General features: G+C 36.2%; 2 protein-coding genes across 4 annotated transcripts; both read left to right on the top strand.

The window, feature by feature from the left end:
- The first annotated feature begins 1410 nt into the window (after positions 1-1410).
- LOC128531601 (matrin-3-like) lies at positions 1411-17554 on the top strand. 3 transcript variants are annotated; one of them, XM_053505582.1, is made up of 21 exons: positions 1411-1476; positions 5742-6549; positions 8319-8380; positions 8542-8580; positions 8912-8922; positions 9515-9621; positions 10333-10394; positions 11044-11082; positions 11178-11209; positions 11294-11340; positions 11444-11563; positions 11859-11983; positions 12299-13097; positions 13999-14080; positions 14190-14227; positions 14867-14998; positions 15334-15467; positions 15642-15705; positions 16817-16904; positions 17010-17131; positions 17252-17554. In XM_053505582.1, the coding sequence occupies exons 2-21, from the start codon at positions 5761-5763 to the stop codon at positions 17282-17284; spliced, it is 2925 nt and encodes a 974-aa protein (XP_053361557.1). In that variant the 5' UTR covers positions 1411-1476; positions 5742-5760; the 3' UTR covers positions 17285-17554. The 3 variants fall into 3 exon arrangements, with proteins under 3 accessions (XP_053361557.1, XP_053361556.1, XP_053361555.1); XM_053505581.1 differs by having other exon boundaries at positions 1417-1476; positions 5433-6549; XM_053505580.1 differs by lacking the exon at positions 1411-1476 and adding an exon at positions 4695-5557 and having other exon boundaries at positions 5646-6549.
- Positions 17555-19531: 1977 nt separating this feature from the next.
- On the top strand, positions 19532-22469 carry tmem216 (transmembrane protein 216). The gene is made up of 6 exons (XM_053506344.1): positions 19532-19563; positions 20255-20268; positions 20402-20495; positions 21527-21619; positions 21732-21933; positions 22130-22469. Exons 1-6 carry the CDS (start codon positions 19551-19553, stop codon positions 22143-22145), a joined length of 432 nt encoding a protein of 143 aa, XP_053362319.1. The 5' UTR covers positions 19532-19550; the 3' UTR covers positions 22146-22469.
- The last annotated feature ends 1100 nt before the right edge of the window (positions 22470-23569 follow it).

The raw sequence follows: 23569 nt of genomic DNA, 5'->3' as shown, positions 1-23569 counted from the left end.
CTCTTTCCAGATTGTGATGAATTCTTATCTCTATTCATTTTAAATATCTTTGCATTGCTGTTATTATTTTAGTTTTGCCAGATAATCTAGGACACTATTAACTGAAATATGGCAATACAACCATAATATTAAAAATAAAGATAAAGAGAAGTACATTATCTATTTACAGTGGTATCTGTCAACAAGGGAGATCCAACAACCTGCTTTATAGTATACTTTCCTTGCTGGTTTCCTTAAAGGTTCACTGGTTTTCTCTTATATTCCGATGACATGCAGATTAGGCTAATTGGTGTTCCCATAATACCTGGTGTGTGTGTGTGTGTGTGCGCGCGCGCGTCTTATGATGGATTGGGTGTATCTCTCCTCGTGCCCAATGTCTCCTAGCACAGGTTCTAGTCTATATATACAGTGTATATATATATATATATATATATATATATAAAGAGAGAGAGAGAAAATGAATGGTATAGAAGATGAATAAATATTCTTTTTCTTTTATTTCAGACCCAAGATGGCTTTAAAGATTAAATAGAACCCGACATAACACCAATAGACTTTTGTTCTTTGTGGTCATCTGAAGTCAGTAGTCTGTCAGAATCAGCACAGAACAATCGTTCAATAAAGCACTAAATGAGAAAATCATCTTTGCATGCAAAATTATTTCGGAGCAACGGGGTATTAAAAGGTTTTGAGATCCGCGCCCACAGATCCGATGACTTTTGCCGTATGTCAACCCTCAGACGGATTAAAGCCTAAAAGTTAAATTCGCTATTTGCCCCAGGGGATGAATTTGCAATGGGCAATGCACGTGGTCAGAATAGCATCAGGTGCACAGCTCCTGGCATACACAGGATGGTGTCTTTTGGCACCCTGACTTGTGAAGGTCACTACTAGTTATTTCAAGATTCAAAGAAATGTATTAATCACAGAAGAAAATACCACCTCATATTTAATGTATACAGTGCCACAAAGCCAGATGTAATCATTTTGAGCATTTGTTGTCGTTTATACTTTTCAGCATTCAGTCTGTGTAAAAATGTCTGAAACTTTGCTGGTTAAATAGTCCTGTAAAAAATAATAAAAAATAAAAGCTGGAAAAGTTTTCAGTAATCCAAAAACAAATAAAATCCCAGGATTTATTGTGTTTGCTCTGTTCCCATACACACATTCGATCCATCCCCACTGAGCAGGATGAAAGAGTTACTACTTATGCAGATAAAATACATAGGTGTGTGTGTGTCATAACTACTTGTCTAAAAATACGGCTCCTGCTCTAAATTATGTCAATGCTCCATACACAATAAAGAAAATCTAAAATTACAACTTAAAAATTATTATCGTTGTTGTTGTTGTAGTGTTGTGTATTTTGAAATCATCTGTCATGTAGGGACTTTTATTTTGCTTCATGTTCCGTATTTCACTGGCTGGTGGACTTTAGCCGTCCTGCTACATTAATTTCCCTAAACGCAACACAAGGTATGCTGTATTTGTATGCGTGTACGCTTTTTAAAATTATTATTAAACATTTTCTTAGTTTACACGACCAGTTTGGCGTTTAATCGAAATGTCAGGGGGAAAAACCTGTTTTTGTGTAAACAGTATGTAAGGTAGCATGCTAGCAGGTTCGGTATGAACGTTAACAGCTGAAAGGGCGTACGAAGCTAAACCTAGAATAACGGTAATATTATAAAATATGTCCACATTTAAAACTTCTGGAAATAGCTTCCGCGCATGTCTCTCTTTTTACGAGTAATATAACGATTTAAACGTCCAGTGTCTTCTATTCCTTTGCTGTTCTCAGTGCTGCATGTCTGTGGTGTTTATGCAAACTACACACAAAACATAAATCAAGTTAAAATTGTCTAAAAGTGTTAATCTTGCTGCTCTTTAAAATTGATTTAAAAATTAATTATTAACCCAATACTGCGCAAATGTAAAGAATGTTATATTTTATAATTCTTGTAATCAAATTACAATAGAGGTTTTAGAATTGAGGTAAAATGGTTTCACTTTTGACTGGGTTATTGATGCATTTTATTGCACTACACATGGGCAGACCATTTAAAACCCATCAAAGGAATCTTACTATTTGTATCTTTAATTTACACATGAAAGGATTATTTTTTGAAGCTTCTGGTCTTGACTTATAAAATCTCGCAAACGCTTAATCTCTTCGAAAAGCATTTGAGAACAGGAATGGATGTTGGCTTTATCGCCATCTCTTTGACCGTAAATTAACTAAAACTTGAACGCATTAGATTAGATAAATTGTTTAAGGTAGCGAAGCAGACTATAATGTTACAGTGATGTTACCGCATCCACTTAGTGTCCAGTTTACTGATATGGGACAAACACACACAATGCAAATTTTGGTAGGTATAGGTGCAGTCAATTATTATTATTTTTTTGAGCCGAGTCTGAAATTTATATTTATGATTTATATCTCTCTATATGCAGTGATTGTAAGTCTATAAAACTAGCAATTTAAAATTTCTATAGCATTACAATTATATCCAGTATCGACGTTCAACATGCGGACAGTGTGAACTATGATGTCTTTGTATATTTCCTTGTATTTGTATGGAATATAAACAGCAGTTTTTAATGAATCTTTATTTGCATGCTGCTGGGCTGTAAATGAATGTGTATGGATTCTAGTTGTTCAGTCATACCCAGCCTATAGTTTGGGTATTTTACACGCCCTCACTTCGGACTGCTGCGGAGATGTTTGCCATGTTGGTGGTCTCATGGTGGTGCTTCACATCACTGCATTACGGTTTCAGAATGTGAGATAAACTGGTTTTAAACTTCCCACGGGAAGAATAAACATGTATCGATCTGTCCATTTATCTTTCTCATGGTTTTGGTTTCATCGTCTACTTTCCTTTTTTAAAAGAATATAAGTCACGCTCTGTCACACTTTTGTTCCTGTTTCTTCTGCACACTCTGTTTAAACATAATCTCGCCGATTGTCTTTGTTGAGTGGCAAGTATAGCCACACCTACCTCGAAGGAAAAAAGCGCTAGATTACTGATACATTAATTATTTTTATTCATCAGGAAAGCATCATGGTCGAGTTAGAACTGTCAATTGGTTTGTGTCAGGTCTGTGTCTATTTATTGATGTCTGGTATGTGTATGTCTATGTGCATCTCAATAAATTAGAATATCATCGAAAACGTTATTTATTTGAATCATTCCATTAAAAAAGTGGAACTCAAATATCTCATTACATGCAGATATCTTTAAAGTGTTTATTTTAATTTTGATGATTATGGCTTACAGTTAATGCAAACTCAAAGTTTAGTATCTCAGATAATTATATTATTACTTGTTATTACTTTAATTATTACCTATTTAAAAAAAAAAGCATTTAACACAGTTTAAATATACATGTTGGACTACTGAAAAGTATAAACATGTACAGCACTCTGTTCGGGACTCACTTTCTCTGAATTACCGCAGCAATGTGGCATGGCATGGCATGAAGACGATCAGTCTGTGGCACGACCGAGGTGTTATGGAAGCCAAGGTTGCTCTAATAGTGCCTTCATCTCTTCTATGTTGTTGAGTGTGGAGTCTCACACCGTCCTCTTCACAATACCCCATAGATTCTCTCCAATCCAAACCACCACTAACTGAGCAAACTTTACACTGGATCTCAAGCAACTTGGATTCTCTGCCTCTTAGCTCTTCCTCCAGACTCTTGGACCTTGATTTCCAAATGAAATGCACAATTTCCTCTTACCTGAAAAGAGGACTTTGACCGTCTTAAGCAACAGTCCAGTACTTTTTGTCCTTAGCCCAGGTAAGATGCCTCTGACATTGTCTCTGGTTCAAGAGTGGCTTGACACAAGGAATGTAACAGGTGTAGCCCATGTCCTGGATACGTCTCTTGAAGCACTGACTCCAGCTGAATCTCCTTCAAATTCTAAAATGGGCTTTGTTTCACAATCCTTTCAAGGCTGCAGTTATTCCTGTTGCTTGTTTTTAACCACATTTTTTGCTTCCATTCAACTTTCCATTATTATGTTCGGATGTGCTATGTGAACAGCCATACTACTGAACCAGACTTAGGTCTGACATGATTGCATAATGCACAAGCATCTGAATGATTATGTCTCATTGACGCTTTAAGGTAAGTTTGACCTTGTTGACTCGTTTCTTAGCTACGAGTGGGACCTTGAGTGCTTGATTATCTTTTTATCTACAACCTTTATTGACAGGTTTGAATTATAATCTACGACTCGACCAGAATCAACTCCTCTACCCTGAAAACTGCTCTTGCTGATCAGCTGCTTCTCTACTGACTTGTCATCCGGAAATCCTCGGCCATACAGCATGTCTCAGAAATACCCCCACATGAACACAATGACAGACCATTTAAAGGCTCAGGAACCCTTTGCTGGTGTTCTGAGTTAAATAGCTGATTAGAGCATGACCCTAAGTCTCCAATATTTTTCACAATATTACCATTTTTGGGGTACTGAATTTTGTGTTTACCTTAGCTGTAAGCCATTATCATCCAAATGAAAAGAAATCAACACTCAAACTATATCAGTCTGTGTGTAATGAGTCTACTTTATATAGTGATAATTTCACGTTTTGAATTGCATCTCTAAAACTATTTGGTAATATTCTAATTTATTGAAATGCACCTGTGTATGTGTGTATACACACACACACACACACACACACACTGATTAGAGCCCAGCTGTTATGCAGCTGTGTCATCTAACTTCACTTTGTTCATCAGTGATTGGGGACTGTCAAAGGAGCAGCGCTGACCTGAATGGTGGACCACTCACAGAACACACCTGGGTCTAAGCTGTTCCTGTAGTAATAAAAATACAACTGTGTTAAATCAAATATTTATGCTAATGTACAGTTCTCCGTAATAGCTCATGACCAACTTTTTTTTTTCAAAACAGAGAAGTTTACATGTTGTGGTTTCCCTGTACAATAATGAGCTTCACGTTTTTGCATTATAACTTTGATTAAAAGTAATAATATAGTGGTGATGTGGATTTGTTTTGTAGACGTTGCACAAAATTATATGTGTCTGTAAGGTGTTTTTGCAATCCTGGGAGTAATGTTACTTTTTATTGTCGTATCAATGCGGGTCCACATGCAGTATCCAGCGTAAATGAATTAGCCAGCCAGAGAGAGTCTCAGGTGTTGGGAATGCCTTGTATAAAATAAAATAAAAAAACAGGAGTATTGTAATTCTTGCTGCTATTTATTTGTTTCACAAAGTGAAGGTGTTTCAAGCTAGTGTACTTGTTTGGGTACATCAGCACAGACTCTAGTCTGCAGCACAGCTTTTTATTATGAGAACTTTACTAATGCGTAACCAGACCAGTGTAGAGAAAAGCCTTGGTTTGCAGACCTTTACTACATATATACCTTCTTTGAAAATGTCTTCAAAAACAGGAAACAGCATTTAGCTAGCATTGCACTTTATCAACAACCCGTTACAAAATCCCTGTGTGATGGTGGGTCTGACATGATTGCATAATGCACAAGCATCTGAATGATTATGTCTCATTGACGCTGAGGTAAGTTTGACCTTGTTGACTCGTTTCTTAGCTACGAGTGGGACCTTAAGTGCTTGATTATCTTCTTATATCCAACCTTTATTGACAGGTTTGAAATATAATCTACGACTTGACCAGAATCAACTTCTCTCCCCTGAAAACTGCTCTTGCTGATCAGCTGCTTCTCTACTGTCTTGTCATCCAGAAATCCTTGGCCATACAGCATGTCTCAGAAATACCCCCACACGAACACAGGGGATGACTTTCTCTCGCATCAAGACATGTATGCAGACTCATACCAGAGACAGTCCAATACGTATCAGCCAACAGTTAGAGCTTCGTCTCAGGAGCAACCATGCCCTACAACATCTTCCAACAGAACTGTGGACTCTCTTTTCCACTTACCTGGAATGGCTTTGTCATTTCTTCACAGCTGTGGACTGGACTCGAGCGACCTTGTCCACCTTGCAGAACTTCCTGAGCATCTCATCACAGTTGAAACACTTCCCAAATTACTTTTACAGATCAAAGAACGTAAATTGTCCAGCACATCATTATCATCATCTGGGGTGGCCTGTACAAGTGAGCCTATTGACAATACCTCGACTCATGCCAGAGAGGGTAGCAGCCACAGCAAACCTGTCGAGTATCCCATCGATCGACCTGCACATCCAGCGTACCCTCTTCCTCCAGAGCAAGTTCAAACCTGGCAAGACCGGTGGGGGAATCCTCGACGAACGAATACTGTAACCAGCAGCTCCAGCAGTAAAAGCAGCAGTGTTCCAGACTACAGCGTCCCCAATTACAGTGACTTATATTACAGTACCACAGATTTACCAGAAGACCCATTAGGCCCTTTTGCTGATTTCGGGCCAAGGCCTTTGCTTTCCCTGAAATTAGAGCCACCAATTTTAACGCCTAGTAGACACGAGGCCTCAGACTTTAATTGCAAAATCCCCCCAGCTTTTCCTTATGAGTGTTGTCTTTGTGACATTTCTGTCAGTTCTACAAAGGTAAGTAGTTTCTTGAGTTTTGATACAGCTTTCATTTTACTCCTAACCAGCAAAAGATGTAAATTAGCATCAACTTTGGACTTTCTGGTAAGTTTATTGGGAAACACAGTTGCTATAATAGCAGTACTGCAGTCTATGAGCGGTGTTACCATTTACATTTTATTTTATATGCACCGATCAGCCATAACAACAAAACAACTGACAGGTCAAGTGAATAACATTTGATTATCTCATTACAACATCACCTGTCATGGGATGGGATATATTATGCAGCATAAAAGAAAATGGGCATGTGTTAGGATCGGTGAAACTCTGATAAGGCCCGAATTGTGAAGCTTAGAAAGCGGCAGGATTTTTCCAGTATACAGCGACTAGACACCTACCCAAAAATGTTCCAAGCAGGGACAAGAAGTGGACCGGCAACAGGGTCGCGTACAATCAACATTCATTGGTTGAGAGCAAAGGCTAGCCCGTATCGTCCAATCACGCAAAAAAGCCACTGTAGTACAGATTCTTGAAAAAAGTGAACGATGGCTATGAACTTATTGCGTATGGTGCTATGTAACCACATCCCAGTCCAAGTGCCCAAACAGATTAGTCTCCAACAGCAAAAGCACCTACAATGGCGACTTTCTGACTGTCAGAACTGGACCAGAGAGCAATGGAAGAAGGTGGTCTGGTCTGATGATCCATGACTTATTTTCATCATAAGGATGGCTGAGATGGCACCACGTCGCAGGGTGGGAAGACTGCAAGTTGGCAGGGGCACTGTGATGCTGGGAAACTGGATCTTCCCATTCCTGTGGATGTTACAGTACTTTGACACCTTCCACCTACCTAAACATTGTTGCAGACCATCATGGTAACAGGATTATGCCTAATGACAGTGGCTCCTTTCAGCACGATAATGCACCCTGCAAACACCGCAAAACTTTTCCTCCAAATTTCCCAGATCCTAGTCCATTCAGTCATCTGTGAGATGTGCGCTGGACTAACAAGTTTACTAATTAAAGAATCTGCTGCTAACTCCTTGGTGCCAGAGACACATACCTAGAGATGTTTTGTAGAGTCCATGCCTTTATGGCCACAGAACTGTTACGTGCAAAATAATAACCAGATGGTTTTAATGTTATGGCTGATCAATGTATATTTGTGGATTAAAATTGGTTTTATTTTTAGTATGGATTTATGTATTTTTCGTAGTTTGATGTTCATATTGATATTTGTCCTCAATTATATATTTGTTTTAATGAATATTTTTGTTCGATAGTTATAAAAAAAAAAAAAAAATTAAAAACAATATTCTGATGTTAATTCTTTAAATGTTAAAAGATATTAGTCCAATTATTTTCAGTATGAGGCAGTCTTTTAAACTCAACATAAAATTTTGGAAAGCTTCTAACTTTTATGAATAGTTTCTGCTAAAGCGTTTAATTTAGGTAGGCTAATATTTTTGAATTGAGTAGTTTTGGCACAAAATGTTGCTGCCAGAGACTACTAAACTTTGCCAATTTTTTGGTTTTAAGGATGATGTTCTCGTATTTTATTTAATTTATCATCAAGCGCATTTTTTTGATTGTCAATTGTCAATTTAGGTTTTGCTTTTTTTATTCTATAAAATGATTTGACATTGTCAAAAGGACAGTGTAAAAAAAAATCCTGCCTGTTGCAAGGCATCGTGAAACATGATGCGTGACATTTAGTATGTTAATCTAATAATATACAATGTGGATATATTTTTGTTTTTTCTTCCCCACACATTTTTGTAGGAGTGGCTTTTTCATGTTCGAAGTAGAGAGCATGCAGAAAATCAGCTTGAACTTGTGAGAAAGTAAGTGTGTGCCAGCTGTGCGTGCGCAGTTGTGAAAGCTGTGTGTATTTAATTACATTACAATGCATTACATTATATTAGAATATATACATATACTGTATGTTTATTATTTTGTATAGAGTTTAGATTACTGGTGAATTAATCTTTTTTTTTTTTTGTAGCTACCCAAAGTGGGATCAAACTGTTGAATCTGCAAGAAGGTAATAAATGTTATAAAAAGAATTTGAATCACGCTTCAGTTGTTCAAAACAGAACCAGAGCCGGTTATACTATTTACAATACGCTGAATTTAAATTATGTATTGGATCAGTCATGGAAGTTGACGCAACTAATTCAGGCACCTCAGTCATTGGCTCATTCATCTTTATTAAATTCATAAATTAGTATCTTTGGGCACTCAGCATTTCTTTTTTTTTTCCACACTCCATCTGTATCCTCCCATATTTCTTGTTATAAAATGTGTGTCATATTGTTTCAGAAGGAGTTATATACACAACTCTAATTAAATATTGTTATATTCTTGTTTTTCAGGATTGACAGAGGTAAAAGCCTTCACTTTTTCTTGAACTTGTTAAAATCATGTTGCAATGCCAAGGCTGGAGAAGTCTTCATTGTGTATGTACTTCATTGCTTTGAAGTACATACACACAGCCTATTCTGTCTATTAATTCTGCATTAACAGTGCATATGTGAAAGTGTTAACCTGACTAAAGCATGTGCTTTAATACCATCCATCGTAAATAGTAAGGCTGGTATATGAACAGAGTGCCAAACTAGAGGTTTGCTTCTGAATAATTTTTATTACTAATATTAATAAATGAACAATAATTTGTTTAAGGTTTTAGATTAATCCATTGTTGTACCAAAGGTGAACATAACTTTCCTTAAGAGTTTACAAAAGAAAAAGGTTTTCGGTTACAAAAGCTAACTGGTGCCAGAAAACACCAGAAAATTTACAGGCATGAAGGTTAAAATATCTTCAATCCTTTTGTTCCCATGGTTGTAGTTCTTATTAAGACTTGATCATGTTTTTTGAGCTATTCTTGCAGGAATGTAGATATCAAAGGCCTCATATTCTTTGCTGTCATTGATGATGAAATCACTGGATTAACAAATATATCAATGTCCTGTCAGTTTTCAAAGTGCCAACTAGGAAGGAGGCCATAGACTTCAATGGCACCACTCCCTCAGTTTTCCCGTACATGTGTGTTCTCTGCAAGGTCACTGTCTTTTCTGAAAAGGTAAGTAGTCTTCATAGAGGCAGCATTAATTAATTTTCTTATATTTATATAAGTAAAGTGCCAGCTAATACATTTAAACTTTTAATTAATTAGGACAGATTTAATTCTGTAAAAACAGATTTAAAAAGTGATTTTGCCTTCCGTGATGGAATTAGAACAATTCAGTCCTAATTCTAGTTCATGTTGCTAGAGATTCCACTTCCAGTCAAATGTTTAGACACACCTTCTAATTCAGTGGTCTGGTCAAAGTTTTATTTCTTTTTATACTGTAAAACAATGCTAAAGGCATCCAAAATATCCAATAAACTCATGTGTACAGTTCTCCATTTGCAGAGGTAAGTTTTGGTCTTGCTTTCTTGGGATATTCTTTATAAGAGCCAGTTTCTTCATGGTGCGTGATGGGTTTTGCAAATGCCTCTTTTGATGGCTCTCAACAATATTCTTCTTGCAAGAGCTATTCCAGAGGAGTTTACTTTCGTGTCCTAAAGTAATCATTTACTGTTGGTGTTGTTACTACTTAATTACCTAATGCTGTATGTGTTACTTCATCGTTCTAGAATGTAGAAAATAAATCACACACACAAAAAAAACATTGAATTAGAAGTTGTGTCCAAAAATTGGCCTGGTTCTGTACATGCATATACTGCACTAAATGTTTATTTGAGCTTCATGTGATATACACTACTGTAACTGTGTGGTTCCTTTTTGTAGGAATGGACTACTCACATTACAGGTGGTCTACATGCTAAGAGCCAGCTTGAACTTATGGCAATGTAAGTCAATTATTCATCGTGCTGGAACAATGTTTAAATATTTTTTCCTTAGCTCTAAAATAAACATTTATATTGTACACTAGAGAATATACATTTTCTAGTCACTTGGAAACTGAATGGTGTGCAAGGCTGTGTCAACAGTATATACCAGAGTGGGCCATTCCGATGTATTTATGATGACAGATAAATTTTTTCCTATACCTTTGTTTATGCCAAATTTGAGGCACTAATGTAGAACTAGATTAAATCCAGAATAATGCTCTGCCCCACTTTTTTTTTTACTCCAAGTGACGGGAAAAAATATTCATGTAATAAAGTAAAAATGAGTTTACGTTTATGCACGTGCTTGATAATCCATTAATTTATGAGAACCAATAAAAACAAATGGAATGGTCGATTAAACTTTATACTGTCAAATTATCTGGCAGTAATTACCTTCTCATCTTACACAGTAAACTTTTCTCCCCAACACACACACACATTAACGGCAAGACTGTTTTGTCGGAAAAATTAGCAAGGAACATTGCTAATGACACTCACGTGCACGACATTGTTTGTAACTAATGTTTACTAGCAAAAACTGCAAACTTGCAACAACAAAAAAGGCGTGTTCATAAAGCGCAATGTAAATCTCCTTACATTTCTGTAGGTACCCAGAGTGGAATGGGACTGTTCGAACTGCTAGAAGGTAAACAGATCTGGTCAAGAAAGTAAAATAAACATATTTTTATTGTATATAAATGTTATATTGCAAGTAACATTTTTTTTGCCGAATTTCATTAGAAATGATGGTCACACCTCCAATGACTTAAAAGGTAAAAGTCTTCATCTTTCCTGAGCATGCTAAATATGTTGGTTCTTATAATATTGTTAAGTAACTGTGCTATATCTTAAACAAGATGAGAAAAATACCTTAGACATGAAGAGGTCACAAGCAAAAGATGAAGTAAGTATTATTTAGCTGTTTATTACCGTACATTTTAATTCTACAGATGATCAGTTATTTTAGTTTCTTATTTTTAATATATATTTTTTTATTTTATTTTTAGCCGAGTTCTCGAGTTGTGAGCTTCGCTCCGTTACCGACTGGAGATGGTGTCAATGCAGAGTTGATTGCCATTGCTAAACGATTTGGATCCGTCAGGAAATCGTTGTTTCTGCCAAACCGGGTACTGTTGCATATGTGGATGTTAAATATTAATTTGTGTGGAAACTCGGATTTTAGATTTATGTACAATAGGAAACACAATTACCATATTATGGTCATTTAGATTACAAGTTAACGTGTTCCTGCTCATTTAAATGTTTATGTCGATTCCTTAAAAATTCTCTAAACCCTAAATAGTGAAGATTTGGGAAATTCATTCATTACTGCAGTCCACAGGCAAACAGTCAGGTGTCATGCTTCCCACTCCCACCAAGATAAGTTATGCTTTCTAATCGTACTCTTCATCTGTTTTACAGGGTTTTGTGGAAATGAGTTGTTTATCAGATACCAAGAAATTGGTTGAACGCTACTCAGCCAGTCCACTTAAATTAAAAGGCAAATTAATTCAAGTCACCTTCTCTTGTGAATATAACTCACTGAGGTACGTAGTTTTTATGCATTCATGTGAATATAGGTGGCCTTCATACATTTTATAGCCTCTGCCTCGTGCAGTGAAATATTTTTTTTACAACTGTCCATGTTATTAAAATAGAATTTACAGAAACTAGAATTAAATTTTATAGAGTTAGGAAACAAAAAATATACCAATATACTGTAAAATATAAAAAAGCCAGATGGCAAAACAGCAAGATTATATTATAAATAAAGGACAGATGAGCAGTTGTGTGTACAATACAATGCTGTGCAAAATTGGGCTATGGTGGTGAAAATAGTATCATATTTTTTTATGGCCCAGAGATACAGAAGTTAATGAACAGAGCTTTCATAAGCACAGCAGATCCAGCCCAAGCAGACACAAGCTTCAGAGGCACTCTCCTAGTCCCAAGAGAAGACGTTCTTCAGAGAAAACTCGCTCCAGGAGTCCTAAGAGAAGATCCTCGTTAGAAAGGACCCGCTCTAGTCCCAAAAGAAGACGCTCATCTGAGAGGACCCAATCTAGCACCAAAAGAAGACGCTCATCGGAGAAGACTCATTCTAGCCCGAAGAGAAGACACTCGTCAGAGAGGACTCATTCTAGCCCGAAGAGAAGACACTCGTCAGAGAGGACTCATTCTAGCCCGAAGAGAAGACACTCGTCAGAGAGGACTCATTCTAGTCCGAAGAGAAGACACTCGTCAGAGAGGACTCGGTCTAGCCCGAAGAGAACGCATTCAGTAGAGAGGACGGACTCTTCTAGTAGTCACCATGGAAATGAGCAAGAAGATAAAGACACAGCCACAAAATTAAACAAAGATACAGAGGAAAAAGAAAATGTGAGCAACAACTATGTTGAAAACACAGATTCAGACGATGACCTTGAAGGCCTAGAAGTGCTAGCAGACGATGAAGAATTAGTCCATGACAGTGATGATGATTCTGAGTCTACAAAAGGTGACCAGGAGAATTTACCATCAGAACCAGTGGATATAACAGACGTTCATACAAAGGAACAAGTAAAGACGGAAGAAGGTTCTCCAAATGCTGATATATCAGAGGCATCGAACAGCTTAAATGAGGGACAAAAGATTGAAGAACCAGAAGATCACAAAATAGAGGTACTTTTACTGAAACAATGCAGTACACTTTACAGTGTATAAACTTATCTGCCACATTTTTAGGAACATTTTCTCATTCGTTCATTTTTTAATCCACTGGTTCGCAAGCGTAGTCCTAAATTATCACCTGCCCTGCACATTTTAGTTCTTTTTCAGCGCCCAGCACACTTGATTTAACTATTCAACTTATTAACAGCCTTTTTCTCCTGGAGTAAAGGCTGAGAAACAATGATCTAATCAGTCATGCTATAGCCTGCGACCCAAAATCATGCAGACACAGGACAATCATTTCAGTCAATTTTGACATTAAACATTATAATGGAGTCATATTAAAAAAATTATGATCTTAGTGAATTCCAGTGACAGAAAATGCTGGTCTCATGTAGTTTTTATGCACGGCAAACCCAACAGTTTTCACAGAAGGATGTTAAAAGAAAAAAAAAAAAGTGACCGGCAGTTCTGTGGGAAGGTTCACCTTGTTGAAGAGGTCAGAGGAGAATGGATAGACTGGTCTGTACCCATCTACAATAAGGTGCAATATGTTGTATGCAGTGCTTTTCTCCTCATTAAAGTAGGAAAAAGTCCTTTTTTTCCCACTTATTAGCTCAAACCTGTGTGGTGATTTTGTTTTCATGTATCTGAATAAGGACAGTTTCTGGAATAACTTCTAGTTCCAACAATTATGCCATGGATAATATGACAATGATCACATTTTTGCTCCATTCAGATATTTGATGTAAACAATGACCTCTTGACCTAAATCAGCATGCCATTATGCTCCTTTCACATGTATCCGTTTCCAATGAGCAGGTGTACAAGTCTTTCTACTAAAGAGGCCAGTCAATGTATGTACATTTTCATATGAACTTTAATTAAGAACTACTTTTTTTCTTTTTTACAGGAAGACCATGACTTCCCAAAAAGTCTTGAAAATTGTGTGACTTTAGAAGAGCTCAAAGAAGAAAATTCTTCAGATCGTCTAGGTCTTGTTTTTTTCACAATTATCAGAACACCTCAGAGTTTTCTTGTTTGTTTAGCTCTTATGTGGCAGGTCTGTAGGATTAAGAATAACTGTTTATGTGTATATTTCAGAATCTAATGAACCAAAGGCCTTGATCCCAGAAACTGAGGTTAGTCTTTTTTCAAATTTTGGAACCTGAAATTTTTATTTTCAGTCATCACATGAATGGAGTTCGTGCAGATCAGGCCTTGGTTTTTACAGATTTTAAAATCGATACACTGCCTGGCCAAAACAAAAGTCGCACACACTAGCATTTTGTTAGACCACCTTTAAGGTTGATTATGGTGCGCAATATGATGTCCAGTTCATGTTTTAAAATGATGCTTTATACTATCAGTGCCACTTCTTTAGCAGTTTTAATTCTAAAGTATTCCTGTGCCATCAGGGAAGGAAAAACTCCATTGATAACCTGGCATACTCTGGTTATTCAGTACATTCAGGTCATCAACTGACTTCATTTTATTGCCACATAATGTTGACTAGCCGACCAACTCAAGGAACCACAGATCATAACACTGTGCCTAAGGGTGCATCGCTTCATTTGCGTTTTTTTTTTCCTTGTTCTGATGCATCTATTACTATAGGGTGGTTAGGGAAAACAGGAAATGACAGACAACCCCACTGTGTTACACTCTCGCTTTTATATAATTAATAGGAGAAGTAAGAGGATTTCTTGTATTATTATTATTATTATTATTAAATGTTATTATAATTACATCTAGAAATACATTTTCTTGAAATATTTTAGGAAACCTTCGGCAAAGTCCTCGAGGTCAGAAATCTACCAAGTGCTGAACGCTATACAGACACTGATTTTATCAACATCGTAAAGCGATATGGCGATGTAACTCACCATGTGCTGTTTCAAAGTATCAGAAAGGTAAATAAGAACAAATCCCTCTATTCTTCTCTATTTTCTTAATCAGGTCTCAGTTTGTTCTGCATTTATAATCTGAAATTGTAAGTGTTAAAAAACAGGCAGCGTTATTTGTCCTACATGCATATATCATTGGGTGAATATTTGAAATAAAGCACAAAAGGTTGGTGGTGTGGGTGTTATGGGGAAATAATTAACCTGAACAACTTTTACTTCATTTTATATTAACTCTCCCAATAGGAAATGTACCAATTTTAACACTTTTAATATTTATGTAAATAGTCTAAAAAGTCTAAAATTGTACTGTATATTTACTATTTTTTACATTTTTTTAATAGGGATTTGTTGAGATGGTGGTTGCGTCAGATGCCGAGAGAATTGCTGCTGATTCTAAAAATCAAGACATAGTGCTGCGTGGCAACATCTTGAAGATTGAAGTGTCTGAGAAATACTGCCATCTACCAGAAGAAGGGTAATTTATTTGTACTCTATTGATTCCACATGCTTGAATAACCAAAAATTCCCAAACAAAACCTTCACTTCAAGGAAATACATTATACAAAGGTTTAAGGAACAAGTCCAGCTGACCATTTCTTTTTAGGAAAGATACATTTTAGTCATGTTTTTTTTTTTTGGCTTTCTTTAGATTTAATGTTGATGATGACGATGATGATGATGATGATGGTCAAGGAAAAGAAGAACTATCTAAGGTGAGAACACAACCTTGTGGAGGACAAGGTACAGATTTAGGTCGTACAGAATTAAAAATATACAGTGGATTTGAAAAGGATTGAGACACTGCCTTCCTGTATGTTGTGCAGAAATGTTATTTAAGCAGTATTACACAAGATGTAGTGCTGCTGCTTTTGAATATCAGTACAGGTGTGGTGCAGTCATAGGCATCAGGGTGCAGTCCCGAGTGCAGAAGACAAAACAGCCATGCTGATATTTAGCGCAACAGCACGCCCTTGAGTTTAATATTGTTTGTTATAACAGTTTTACAAGATCCATTTTTGGCTAAAGATAATGATTTGTTTGTATGTGTTTAATCAGTTATTTTTTGCTTCTCCAATACATATCCTTTCACGACTGGTGGAACTCAACACTTGTGTACTGTTTACTGTAACACTGTGACCATGTGTGTGCGCGTAAAACGTATTTTTACGTGTTTGTAAGCGTGTGTGTACAGTGCGCGTGTACTGTTTCTTATAACATGTAGTCAACATGTAGTTGAATTCCAAATAGTATTAATTGTGCTAGGGTGTGTAATCTATTGTCCCACACACTATGTAGTGCCCTTAATCAGGGGTTAGAGATGATTTTGCAGTTGAGCTTTGTGAGAGAAGCAAGTTAGAGTTGTATTCATAAAAAGCAGTGGTTTAAAATTACATGACATTATAAGATGTGTTTTCTTGCTAAAAATGCCTGTGTGGCATGTTTTGAACATAAGTCTTGGTAGACAGTACTAAAGACCATACTACAATACTGTCAGCCGTGCTGTGAATGAGGGTTAGGGTTGTTAGAATACCTGTGAAGGGGAGTGATACATGTCGTTAAACATCCTAGTGCTGTTACTGTCTATTATCACCACTCTTGCAATCTCTCTCATCCAGTTAGATAACACAGTTGGAACTAACATTTGTATAATTACATTTACATCTTCAGGAATTTAAGGGCTATTTTTTGAGCATTATTATGTAAATATCAAAATATTTTAGTTGTTGAAACTATTATTCTTCTTTCTCAAATTGTATTTACATTGCATTCCCAATTAATGTATTGTTGTTATTATATTAATATTATTACATGTTCTTGTTGAAGGAGTCAAAAAATAAGCAGCAGAGTGATGAGCTAAATAGTGACGCATCTGAGTCTTCAGATGAAGCTCTTAAAACAGATGGTCCAGTAGGTAAGTGATACAGTACAGTTCATACCTGCTGCCTCATATTATGTTACATGATTGGTGATGTATGTCGTGTGCTGGTTTATAAAACTTCTGATGATCTGTTCACAGGAACTGAGTTTGTGCGACCTGTAATTGGCTACTCCTGTACCCTCTGCAATATTCTCTATGCCAGTGAGGAGGAAGCAAAAGAGGAACACTGCAGAAGTCTATCACACCGTGAGAAAGTGAAGGTAAACAGTCATGTGTTTATTTCTTTGAAACAATTTGCCTTGAATTTGAATATGTCCTGCATTTATTTTCCTAATATACCTTTTTGTACCGATCCTTTATATTTGTTCTTGTCCTTTTAGGAACACAAGGAAGAAAGTGGCTGTAAAAAATAAACGGGTCAAAGGTGCAGCGCAGACCTACCTGGAAAGGCTTTCAGTTGTTCTTAATTATCACATGAAAATAAAGACAGTTCTTGTTATCATTTGCTCGCCTGTACCATAATTGTTTTTTGGTGGTTTAATTAAAGCAGTTTTGCAGGTAATTAGAGGTACTGTATTATATGCCAAGGATACTGTATCAAGTTCAGCTGGATTTGTAATTTTACTGTTGTAAGTGATGTAGTTTTTAAATCTGTATTAAATCAAGTTTGTCTGTCTATCAAATGTGTAAATTTCCTAGTTTTGCAAGCAACTGCAGGAGCAATGTGAAATATTTTGTAGAATATTGGCTAAATGTAGGAGGTAATAATGCAGGCTCAAACTCTGATTAATCCTGGGCTTTGATTACTGTTTCCTTCCTGCTAGATATGGGTTTCCTTCAGGTTCTCCGGTTTCTCTAAAACACGCTGATGGATTGGTTATGCTAAATTACCCCCAGGAGGGAGAGTGTGTGTATGCTGCTATGCAGGAAATTTCGAGATCCAAAGGAGAATGGAAAAAATGAGAATTCTAAAAAGCTTCACTGGGAGGTACATTGCCAAATTAGTGCATTAATATAAGCTGATGTTAAAAATGGGTTGATGTCTTTTATGTAAAAGTTTAAGAGGTGATGCAGGGTGTGGGAAAGGTCAGGGACTAAAAAACGTTTCAAGAGGCACTATCTTGTCATGTTCATCCAGTGTTGTTGATGCCATTTGTAAAGAAAAATAAATGAATAATTCAAAATAAATATTTTTGCACACATGAATATGTATATATACAACAATTAGCCATAGCTTTAAAACCATTAACATTAATATATGAAGGTAAACTGGTGAATCAGTGATCATGATGCATGTGGAGAGTGAAGACTGGGCTGGTGTTGTCTAATCCAATAGAAGACCTTTTTAATTTACCGAAAAAATGTAATGCTGATTCTGATAAAAAGAACAAAGTATTAGAACAAAGTGCATTGCAGTTTGTTGTTTATGGGGCTGCGTAGCTGCTGACAGGTCAGGATGTCTAAGCTGACCTGTTTCCACTGCCAAAATCATTGACATGCTGGGTACATGTGAAGGCGAGATTGAATATCTTTGTGAACATCGTTGCTAGCTGGCCAGTGCAGGCTCTATGGACCCAACCGTCCAGTTGCAGTTCTGTTTATCTCTTTAAACTACCTAATGTGTAAATTCTAATTTCATTGAGTCCAAGCTCTCATGTTTGACATTAAATGGCAGAACAATAGAAGCCTGTGCAGATAGACCGGGCCATTTGCATGTAATCAGGCTGCACATGTCTGGTGAGAATAAAACAATTAAGAAAAATAATATACACTCGATTGATTACTGTAGTATAAGGCTTTATAATTTGCAATAGTTTATCTGTGTGATTGTTACATTCTCAACAGACAGTACAGAGCTCTACTGAACCCTGTTTAATTCACCTACAGAAAACAGACACACTATGATGCTTAGCTCCACAAGATGGCGCTGTTGAACCACAGGGCTACGAGACCAGCCTTTCATTTCTGTGAATTTATGTGTTTAGTTAAGATGTTAAGAGGTTTACTACCCGAATTAATATTTTAAACAAGTTTGTCTTTGTGTAAATATTTTATGTAAATCATTACACTATTTATTTCAACACAAACTAAATACAAAGAATATGTTTAATAAGAGTTGGTCATAGTTTTGACTGAAACCTGTTCATCATATTATTAATTAGTATTAATCCTTAATAAACTATTGCAGACATATAGTCATTCACGCTTAAGGAGCCCCAACAAAGTATTAAGTGAATAAATGAACATATTTCTTTTAGAGATTAACATTTATGTATTTTAATCCTTTTTTAATTGATTTTTGGAATATTCTAATCATTTGGGATAATGGATTTTTTTCATGGACTGTAAGCTGTAATCATTGAAATTTAAATGTAAAAAAATATGTCATGGGGTTCTAACGAAGCTAGCCTATATAGGAGTTTGACTTTTTGAATATAATAAAAAAAATATTTTGCTAATTAAACTTTTTGGACACAACTATGGCTACACCTAGGCAAATGCATGAATATCTCGCTGACCTGGCAACCCCGCATTGTTCGGCGGCGCTCCTGTTTTGTTGCGCATGCTCATTGTCAGACGTCTGATTGGTCCGAAGTCACATGTTTATTTTACGACGATTCATTGGAAAGGAAGTAACGGTCACTCTCACAATACGACGCGTCTCCATGGTGTTCCAATATGGCGGCCCGCGGTAAGACGCTCGTAAAGATTTAAGTCGTTAATAGTAACTGGTTGCGTTTGGATAATAAAACAAGACAAGGCTGTTTTGCACAGAGATTTTTGTAAATATCAAGTAAAAACGGAATTATTTGTTTGTTTGTTATAGAATTAGTGGCTTTGTTGCGTCTGCTAGTAAAATTGCTTAGTGTTACCTGACAGTTATCAATTTATGAGTTATTTAGTTTTGCTCACGCTCTTATAAGGCTTTTATCCTATGCTTAACCTTATTAGTCGTGGGCATTATAAAATCTATCGAACGATTTTATTATCATCATTTTATATGGGCTGCTCAAACTATAGATCTGTATAACCTGTAGTTTCAGTAGGTAGGTAAAATTTTACTCAGCAACGAAATGCTGTTTAGCATCTTTTAGCATCTACCAAAAGTGCAACTAGTAGTCTATATATCAGTGCTATTTTCTCTATCTCCTCAGGAAGTAGAGATGCTATTGCGCTTTGCTAACTAGAAGAGAAGTGTTATTGTGCCACATATCCTCTGAGTTGTAGACACCAAGAAACTTAAAGCCAGACACATATTCCACTTCAGTTTTATTGATAGTTTGCGTGGATGTGGGAGTTTCTCTTGATTAGATTAAACCATAAATTGATGTAAAACATGATTACAACCATATTTTTATTTTGTTTCTTTTCTTTATTTTTAGGATCACACCCCATTGTATCCTTTGTATATAGAATTATATTTTGGGCCACTTTTTTGAACTCCTATATTGTTTCATTAAATTAACATCTAGATTGTTTCTGTAAAAAAAAAAACATTTGTGATATTAACCTACTTAACAAACTGTCAGTTGTCCTCCATGCCTCTGCAGGTCCTGTTTTATTTGAACAGCTGGTACTTTGCTGCCTTCTTCATAGCTGAAATTCTAATGTTTGTCTATAAAGGTAAATGAGCATGACCTCACTTCTTGCCTATTTCATGTTTCTGAATTTGAGAGTGAATTGAGCATTTAGTTTAGCAGTGTATTAGATGCACTTACCCTGTGTGTTCACTCTTTGGCTCTCCATGAAGATGGATATGAATGTAAAGTCACTGCTGCCTGGGTATGAGGGGCGTGGGCCATTCTCAGAAGAGCAATGAACCTGACATGGTAGTGGTGACATGATAGAAGCAACTAAAATACCAGAGGACAGCTATCCCAAGTAGTGCATGGGAAAATAGGATAACTGTCCATGTAAAAGGTAGACATGTATAATAAGGACTGTGTTTGGTGCAACACATACAGTACGATTACAATGCCACTTACTACAAATTATGCAGAGCAACACATGGGCCACATCAGTTACTGTATATACAGTCCATCCAGAAAGTATTTACAGCACATCACTTTTTTTACATTTTGTTATGTCACAGCCTTATTCTAAACTGTATTAAATTCATTTTTTCCTCAGAATTTTACACACAACACCCCATATTGATAATTTGAAAAAAACTTTACTTGAGATTTTTGCTAATTTATTTTTAAAAAAATAGAAAGCATATGTATATAAGTATTCACAGCCTTTGCCATGAAGCTCAAAATTAAGCTCAAATGCATCCTGTTTCCCCTTATCATCCTTGAGATGTTTCTGCAGCTTAATTGGAGTCAACCTGTGGTAAATTCAGTTGATTGGACATGATTTGGAAAGTCACACACCTGTCTATATAAGGTCCCACAGTTGACAGTTCATGTCAGAGCACAAACCAAGCAGGAAGTCAAAGGCCAATGCCATTGTAGACCTCCGAGACAGGATTCTCTTGAGGCATAAAAGGTTACAGAAAAAATTTCTGCTGCTTTCAAGGTCCCAATGAGCACAGTGGCCTCCATCATTAGGATGAGGGGAAGAAGTTCGAAACCATCAGGACCCCCTTATGTAATGACAAGTGCATCCCAAATTAAATAATTGATTAGATTTATTATTGATTTCTTCTTCAGGAATATTGCTGCCATACCCTCAGGCTAATCTTACACTGGATATTGTTCTCTTTCTCCTTTTTCTTGGTCTGGAAACACTGCGAATTTTTTATGGTCAGTATAAAGAAATTTTGGGATTTATTCAATGATGTCCAACCATTTCAGATGCTCTGTAACAAATCTAAATTAAATTGAAGATTTGGTAATTGAAACTTTTCTTTTTCAGGCTGGAAGGGAAATCTGTGTGAGCGCTCTCTGATGCTCATCATTAGTGTCGGCACCTTGGTGCCCTGCACTGTATTAAGCGTCTACTATCTGCTCCTGCAGACTTTTATACTGCGCCTTGAATTTATCCTCAATGCTATATTACTCTGCTTTTATGCTTTCGAGTTCGTTCTGGCTCTAATAACCATTGCAGCCTTTTCCAGGTAAATTTGATAATGTTCTTTTGTGTTTAGCTTATTTTATTCATCAGACACAGGCAGTTTTGCTCATTAATGAATCGTATTAAGTACTAATAAGTGTTAGATGTATGCAAGAATTTAACCATTTATGTTTAAATTGTTTTGACATTATAACCTTTGTTGTTTGAAAAGCTAATGACCATGATTTTTACTCTTTCAGGGCAAGTGTATATTGAGAATGTTTATGAATACCTGGAAATTTATGGTAAAATAAAAATATTCTGAATTCTTGTATGGCATCCAGTTTTTAACAAGCAGTGCTTCTCATCATTGTGTGGATCCTCACCACTTATTGCATTCTCATCCTCTTTTAACTGCAAATGAGATCAATGTCGGATGTCATGATTTTAAATGCAGGTGGATGAAATACTTAATATTTATTATTTTATTGTTGCCACAAACGGACTTTATTGCTGTTATTTCCTACAGTGTCTTTATGACTGGTTTGTATGCGATTAAAGTAAATACATTTAAATATTTTTGCTAAACATCATTTTCTTTCGCATTGCTTTTATTTTGTTAAGGTAGGCCTATTGTCTTTTTTTTATACAATTTATGTATTAAGTATTTTGTCTTTTGTTTACTGAAACATGTCTTAGCTTTTCATGAATTGCAAATATTAAGCTAAATATTAAAATTAAAGTTTAAGCTTTAATATTTCGCTTAATTTTAGCTCTTATTGATGTACTAAATCTCTCGCCAAAGATTTGATATTGTTTTGCAATTAACATTACATATCATATAGTCTTTAATATTTTTTTCGAAATTTGACATATATGTAAAAAATATTTGTCTTATTGTCATATTTAAACTGTATTTTATGTATGTAAATACCCATATTGTTGGGGGATTGTTCAGTAATATTGTATTAAATAAATAGTTTTATATTTTGATAAATGCATTCTATATTTTTTGCAAAAGAATGTACGAAAGCATCAAGAAAATGTTTTGTTGAATCTTTGTTTATTAGAATTGTCTTTTATAAAGTCTTAATGAACGAGACTTTTGATGGATTATGAAGTTTATGAATTATGAAGATTTATTCCTTTTTACTTTCAAAACAAAAATCAGTGGCTCATTTTTAGAATGTCCTACCAACAATGTAAAGGTTATTTATCTTCTATATCGCTTATGCTTTACAGGGTGTAGGGAGGCCTGAAGCTTATTCAGTTAAGACTTAGTCTTTATTTGTTACGTATACATTACTTACTCACACAACGTCTATATCGTTTTATCCCGTCGAACTCGGAATCGAACCTGCACCCCACATATACATTACTCCACATGTAAATTGCATTCGCATTTACTAACGTAGCTTAGGTCAGAGTGCAGGGGGAGTACATGCAAACTATACACACAGTGGAGCAGATAGGGTTAAGGGCCTTGCTCAAGGTCCCAACACTGGCAACTTGGTGGAGCTAAGGCTTGAACCACTGTCCTCCCATTGCTACCCAACCTTCCTGAAGACAAGGGGCAGGGTGCTAATGCATCGCAGGGCACACATACACCCTCTAGGCAATTTTGGAATGCCGGTTAGCCTAATCTGAATGTCTTTGGTGTGGAAAGGAAACTGAAGTACCCAGAGGAAAACCAGTCAAGC

Source organism: Clarias gariepinus, chromosome 10 (genome assembly GCF_024256425.1).
Source record: "Clarias gariepinus isolate MV-2021 ecotype Netherlands chromosome 10, CGAR_prim_01v2, whole genome shotgun sequence".
Lineage (NCBI taxonomy): Eukaryota > Metazoa > Chordata > Actinopteri > Siluriformes > Clariidae > Clarias > Clarias gariepinus.
This window is presented reverse-complemented; position numbering and strand designations above follow the sequence as displayed.